At 33.9% G+C, this 7650-nt stretch overlaps 1 protein-coding gene and 1 pseudogene across 2 annotated transcripts in view; both read right to left on the reverse strand.

The window, feature by feature from the left end:
• Nucleotides 1-7650, reverse strand: part of MAP2K5 (mitogen-activated protein kinase kinase 5) — a 263379-nt gene that overhangs the window by 221597 nt on the left and 34132 nt on the right. For both annotated transcript variants that reach the window (XM_015560452.1, XM_015560453.1), the window contains exons 4-6: nucleotides 5377-5446; nucleotides 1232-1272; nucleotides 187-254 (exon numbers count right to left, since the gene is read on the reverse strand). In XM_015560452.1, the coding sequence (XP_015415938.1) occupies nucleotides 187-254; nucleotides 1232-1272; nucleotides 5377-5446 (179 nt within the window). The remainder of the gene's footprint in view (nucleotides 1-186; nucleotides 255-1231; nucleotides 1273-5376; nucleotides 5447-7650) is intronic.
• On the reverse strand, nucleotides 3381-3735 carry LOC107182227 (annotated as a pseudogene).

A 7650-nucleotide genomic window follows, 5' to 3' on the forward strand; every position in this document is an offset into this window, starting at 1 on the left:
CTTTGGTCGATAGGTGGCTAGCTAAGGTAACCTGTTAAACTGGTCATATTTCTTCTATACGACAAAAAAAAAAATACAGATTTTTTTGGTTTTATAGAAAAGAGGTGATATCCCATGCACCTTTATCCCACTCCCAACTTTGTAGATAATCATGCTTATGGACATGCTTTACTCGCTTGCTCTCACCTATTGCTTGGAAGTGCATCTGAGACTGCTGGGCTGTTGTGTTGAGAGGGTCCAGCCCGGGTATTCACCTACAAGTAAAGAAAGAATCTTGATCAGTTTTACGTTCTGAGGATACAGTTCTAATTAACCTATAATTTGCCAGAAATTTCTCATTTCACTATGAAGGTTAATTAGTTTGATGCTAGACAGACCCATGGTTGGAGTCTATTTAGTATATAGGTTACAGAACTATACAAACTGTATATTACATAATACTCTATTACTGTCACTATTCAAATACTTAAACAGTGCTGAGAAAAAGAAGAGACAAATAGGAATTTTTTTTCTATTTATTGTCTAGAATTGAATTTAATTCTAAAGCAAAAATTCCACTTATCATTTTTTTCTGTTTCATATACAAAAACTCAAGACCCATATGTTCAAAAAAGTACATTAAGAATATATCAGGGGTTAGTGGTGAACCTCAAGCTGTCATATTCCTCCAGCTCTAAAACTAAGCAGAACACTGTAGAATGTTCCATATTCATACAAAAAATGAAGTCCAAGTAATGAATTATAAAATGTTTGAACCTAAAAGCTAGATTTTCCTTCAAATGTAAAGCCTTAAAACAGAAATCCAGAATTTGAAATGTACAGAACAATGAAGAGACATTAAATAGATATATGTTTCTAGCATAAATATGTCAAAAGAAGAGGGGGTGGGCACTATGCTTATGTGCTTTATTAATCACTGAAATGAAGTCTATATTTTCACTCAAATAAATCTTTGTGGAAACCAGTACCCAGGCTCATTCTGAAGAAACAGACCAACAAAACAATTCCAAATAATAAAATATATAGCAATAAAACCCCTGTATCCAAATATATACACGTATTAAGCAAATACTACAGATGAATCCCCCTCCACCTCCCATTTTAAAAAAGAAAAAAAAAAAGATTGCTTGTCAGAGCTTGAGAAAGTGCAGTTTTATTTGACATTTCAATAAGTGGAACACAGCATTACAAATCCATCTAACTTTACTGAAACAATTATTGAAATTCGTACCTTCAGGCCATGTATGTTCCGTTCCCCAGGAGGCTTGCAGGCTGAAACAGTAATTGACTAAATTGTAGAACACATCAGGGCCATTTACAAATTTGCTCAAAATGAATCGTTTAAAAAGAAATGAGGGTGACACCAAAATTAGCAGAGAGAAATGATTGAAAAGTGGCTCCCAAGACCCAAAGTGGGAATTATGAACCAAGGTTTTTAACTTGCAGGAGTGAGCATTTATAAATGCAAAGAGCTTTCTGACACCACCTTATATAAATTCCAATTTCTGCTTAAAACATATAAAAATCAAGTTAACTGAGCTAAAATGATTATATTCCTTTCATAATTCAAATTTCTGCAATCTTTCCTCACTCTACTACATTGTATGCCTGTTATCACTTAAACTACTTTGAAAATAGCTAGGTTTTTCGAGGGGTGGGGTGGGGGGAGGGGTAGACGGAAGACAGAGGAGTAGAAGGGTCTTTTAAAGCCAAAATGATTGTTAGAGATTCAAAGATGGAATGTTCAAGTCTGCACAGCAATAAGCAATCAAATTTATTAAAATACAGAGATATCACTAATTTTACTATATTTCTTGCAAATCTTGACATATGCTAATATTTAAGTCTAAAGATGAAGCTGTGCCAAGAAAAATAATATTAATTTCCTGACACCATACTGAGTTAGAGGTTAGTATTTTTCCAATTCAGCAAATGCTTCTTCATCAATTGTTAAAAATAGAAAAGCTTCCTGCCCATGCTATAGGCTGCTTTCATCTGAAAACTACAGTGCCCTACATATTATGTTAAGGGGCTGTCAATTTTGATAGATTGTTTGGGGAAGGATGAATTTGATTTTTTTTCTCCTCTCTCAGATGTACATGTATTTTTCCTTTTTCTGACAACAAGAAATACAGCTGTTTAATAATAATAACATGAGTAATAATTACAAAGCACATCAGTAGCTTTAAATTTATATACTTCAAGTATATTCAAATTTATTGTTATTTTCCTAGAAAATATATCTAAACCTTAATAAAGAATTTTTATTTGTTTTTCCAAAATACATTAAAAGTAAGACTCCAAATCTTCTTTCCAGAAAATGGAAATTAAAATTTTGAACAAAACAACAGTCACATAGATTTGACGCTTGGTCCTTCAGGGATCATTAATACTTCCTAAGACAACATTTCAGCGTATTTCCACCAAAGTACTAGTGCATTCATAAGCTTTATTTAATAAGTGGCTAACTAAGCAAATAGAGACAGGCATCAACTCTTATCTCTTAACATCTGCCTCATTCCTCAGTTTCAAACCTTTATGACTGAAAATCCGATAACCCATGAACACAGACAATAGTGTTGTAGGCCTGGGTGAGGGTTGGGGTAGGGTGGAGGGGGCAATATGGGAATACTAGTAAAAGGGACATATGTAATACTTTCAACAATGGAGTTAAATTAAAAAACAAAACAAAAACCTAGTAACCCCATATTTCCTAAGTTGTAGAGTCAGAAGTTACTATAAAGCTAGTAAATTTTCATACTTATTAACATTTAACATATTTTTCTAACAACAGAGAGGACTTGTAGCCATGAGCTGGGAGTTACCATCCAAAGCAATTGTCCTGCTTGGAATGAAGAGAACATCTGGTGCTAGAACAGAAACTTTATCTCCAGTCTTTCTCACTTATTCAGTCCAGAAATTCTTAACGTGGGGCCTGACCACAGAATCTAAGGTCTGAGGGTCTCTAACCAACTACACAGACGCAGTTAATATATCCAATATGTCTATATACTAATTGTATAAGTTTGTTTAATCTCACTTATCTATATGTGATGTACATAAGCAAGCAAAAAGCAAGACTACAAAAAGCTAAAAAGAGTTGTACAATAGCATGCAAAAACAACCTACACAAACCCATGGGGGTAGAGTAACTAAGTCTCATATTTTTAAAAATTTAAATTTGGCACGGAAGGACTTTATTTAATAATTTATTAGAGCCTAATCGGTTCTGTGTTCAGAATATTCCTCACTCTTCTCCACTGTCCTACAAACCCCTATAAACTTCCCCCATGCACACCACTAATATTTTAACTTATATGCCTCTGCTTTCTTTTCTTTTTTTAGCCTTCTAATTACTTTTATTATTCAAAAAAGCTTCTTTAAAAAAATAGCTTTCTGACTCTGTGCTGTGCTTTCAGTACTTTCACAGCACTTTTCTGCTCCTCCGTGAGGAAAGCATGCCTGATCCTGTCACAGACACATTTAGCACACATGGATCCACCACAGGCTCTGCTGACATGTTTCACCGTTTTAGACAACCTCATTAGAATTTTAGGTCTCACAGCACAAACTCCACGCAGTTGTCCTGGGCACATGCCACATGCAGATTTGGGGGCTTTCCCAACTTTCTTGGTATAAAGGTAAACAATTCTACTATTAGGAGTTTGAGGCAGTCTAGCTTTGTTAGAGGCTGCATTGTAGGACAGCCTCGATGTATGTCAAACGCTGAACCATTGTGCATGCCTGAAGTCACCGTCCCCGGGAGAGGAAAACTGCCCTTCTACTTTCAGCAAATTATATTAGAAACAAAATTCCTATTCAAAGGGTACATTAACCACTTATAAGCTGTGTGATTTTAAAATTACTAAACCTCCCTGGACTTCAATATTCTTACTTATACAATGAAAGCAATAATACCTAATAGGCAAAACTGTTGGGAGAATTATAAATAATAACAGCAATATTAGTATCGGAACAGAGCAGATGTCTGAAAATGGTTGTTATTATCATGGGAGGGGGTACAATGGTATACAGAGTAACACTGACAGGACTGCTCACAAAAAAAAAATATTCCTTGTACAGAAACAATGTTGAAACTTGATGAAGTTTTCCAGTCACTAAAAATATTAAAAAGCAATCTGCATCCTTATTATTGGACTAATATACAAAAATGGCAAGTTCTTTTCTTTTAGTTTTTGGTCCTCAAGTACAATAGAATTAGATTAATTATAATTCTTGTTTCAGACACACTGTCAATGGCCCAATTTTATTTACTTAGCTCTTTAATAAGCTATTATTAATAATTTACTAAGTACTCCCAATCCCACCTCCTACATTATTGCCAGAAGAGCAGCCCTGCTCTTGAACCCAGCTCTGTGGGCTGGCCGAGTGACCTGCCTTTGGAGACTTTATCAGTGCAAATAAGAGTCTATTAGTTAATTGAGCCATTCAAACTTCAGAGTGTTATAGGTAATGAAAGTCTAGAATGTTTAATTGGAAAACTCATACCATGATTATTTGTACAGTATCAGTTAACGAAGGTAAGTTTAAGTTTTAATTATTTCAATTAAGTTATTTCTAGAAGAGTTACTTAGAGAATTTCCATATCTGTTCCATCAGTTAGAAAACATGGATTCCAAGTGGGACAATGTATAATGGGTAAAAGACTTAATGGTTTATATAATTAAACTGCTCTTTTTCTCCATTACTCAAATTTTAAGGGAACGTTTATATACACGTGAACAATCATATCTGATATAAGCTAGTAATGAGAAACCTAAAAGGGAAAAAAGCAAACTATTTGACCAAGTGATTCACCAAGACTTACCTTAATCAGCTTATATTTTTTACAGATTTAACAATTTCCATTTATGAGAACTTTCCCTTATTTAGAAAAAGCTACCGTAAAAAACCCAGCTCCAAACACTCTACCAAAAATTCTCTCCTAAAGTCCTCGGTAAACCCTGGCATCTGTTCAGCTGAAAGCTTTCTCCACAACAGCAGCCTGGACCATCATCATGAGTCACAATTTATAAATACCCCAAATTAAAGTAATTCATCTGCCTTGGTTTAGAAACCATTCGGACCCCAAAGTATTCTTTAAGCGAATGTAAATATGTACTTCAAAAACAAAAAAACAATCTAGTTAGTTTAATTTACTCTAGTAAATTAGATATTTTATCTGCCATAACTATAATATAGCCTGCAATCCCCACAATAATGAATACTTCTTTTGTGGGTTTTGTTGTTTGTTTTTTTTTTTCAAATTAAGAGCTAAACAACATGTTATGTGCATTTAAACCTTTGGAAAACATAACTGTTGATGAAACAGTTTACTGAAATAATCATTGTTGATTAGAATTTGTTCAACATTACCTCTCGGAAATATCTGCAGAGGCTCTATTAACTGTCCATTTACTTGCTGTTCCATTACTGTGGAATAATACTGCAAAGAGATTATAGAAAGAGATTAGTCAGTAATGTATGAATACTGGAACAGGCACTTATGGGTTGCTTAATTCATAGTACTTTTGTAAATTGCTGGTGTATATATATAAGCCTCGGGAATACTTTGTCCCCATTTGCACATTAAAATGACTATAGTGAATATTCAGGATTCAAAACCCAATATAGTGTTATCCTCCACACTGTCATTTATCTTTGAAAGTAAAACTGTTGATTAAGACTTCAGATTAGTATCTGATCTGTAGAAGTATTTTGAAAATGAAGTGTATTAAAAATAACACAAGGCATTTTAGTGGAATGCTTTCTTATTCTTTTCCCCTGGATTTTGCAAAGCAAAATGAAGATGCCTCACATTTAGCTTGGACCTCTTTGCCAGTTAGTTAATCAAACATTATTCGTATTTGGGTATAAAATACACAGATCATGAAAAACTAAGTAATAGAGACTGTAGAACAAGCAAACAAGACATGACTGATCCAAAGATGATAGGACAATTTGATTAAAAGGTAGCCCAGTTTCATACAAACATACCTTTTATCCTTTAATCTTATAAACACTTTAGTATAGATCAAATTTCACTTTAAAATTCTGGGTACAGAAAAATAAAGGTTCAAGTAAAAAAGCTTTCACGCTCCTTCAAAAACAGATTCATTCAGTAGGTTATATTATAGTCTGATTCCCATTTTCCTTAATATGAGAGTCGATGAGCTTATGCCCATCTAACTTGGAAACCGCTTCTGTGCCCTCACTTCTATAACACTTGACAAACCACAAAGTGATGTTCTTGGTGGCAAAATATCAACAGTGAAAACTTCTGATTTGGTATTTTGAGGGGCTATTTTTATATTAAAAACATGTTATTTAACTACTACATTTTCAGGAAATTCTTCCTTGATCATTATGTGCTGACATTCTTAAGTTTCTTTTGAGAAGATATAGGTTTTTGTCCTCTTATTGCTGTTATGTACATTAAATTATTATAAGATCAAGTTTTCTTGTTTCCCTTAGAAATAATGTAATTCTTTATTTCTACATCTTAAATTCTACATCATCTTGGAAATAAAAAAGTTAACAAGTCTAAGGCTCTTTGTCCCAAAAACAAAGTGAAGGTGAATTTATGACAGATATGGATGGATATAAGTGCACCCTGCTCTCCAAGGGCTTTCACAATATAGAGGAAACTGATCCTCTCTTTTTATGTATGTAAAAACTTATATACATACAGCAAAAACATATGCGATGTACTCTCCAGAATACATACTAAAGTAGATGTCTTTCAGGAGACTATATCCCTTAAAACCCCAGAAATATAGTGTCGCTATTACTCAAACAGTGATGACAAGTAAATGAAATATCAATCATGTAGGCTGTCAACCTTTTGGGACAGCAATAACTGTTAACAAGTAGTCTGGAAAAATTGTCCGAAAATGACTTGTCCTCGGCATACCAGTGTTTGAGGTTTCCTTGGAAAATTAAGATGCCAGTGGCTATTTGGAACATTGCTCAGGTATTCTTTTTAATGGGAAATTTGCTGGTTATTGATCCACAGCATGTACCCCCTTGCTTCTGGAAGGCTGCAAGCAACTTTCCAATCAGTGGCTGTCAAAAAAATTACTGCCTTTTTATACTGATACAAGACAACAGCAGTGGTGGTGTTCTCCTAGAGTTAATGCTTTTCTTTAATTAACTGCTATGTACAATAGGTTAGTAATTTTAGTTACTACTTCACCACAATCCTAGAAATCAAAATAAAATATCCTTATGCTTTATCTACAAATTAATTATAGTGTTGTCTGAAACTGGTGCTTGGGGTCAAGTTTGAAAACAAATAACCTCAAATGTAAAGGGTCAGGACAGGTGCAATGCATTTTTTTCCTACTATAAAACCTTGCATGCATGAAATTGACCTGTTTTCCAACTTTATTTATTTACCTCACAAAATAAACTTTTAAAAATGATTTCCCTTTCATTTCAAACCTGTGCCAAATCAACTGGAAAGCTATATATATTTTTATAATTACTATAAGACTTTTTTAGCAACCTATAAACATCTCTTTGGATTGTATGATTAACTCAGTCACAGTAATGATACTAAGTATGCCACTTGCCAGTTCCTCTAAAGCAAGTAGTTAGAATTTGTCTTTTGTTTTCTACAATTCTTCCAAACTCAGGGAACCTTTTCTC

This window comes from Myotis davidii, unplaced genomic scaffold (assembly GCF_000327345.1).
Source record: "Myotis davidii unplaced genomic scaffold, ASM32734v1 scaffold673, whole genome shotgun sequence".
Taxonomy (NCBI): Eukaryota; Metazoa; Chordata; class Mammalia; order Chiroptera; family Vespertilionidae; genus Myotis; species Myotis davidii.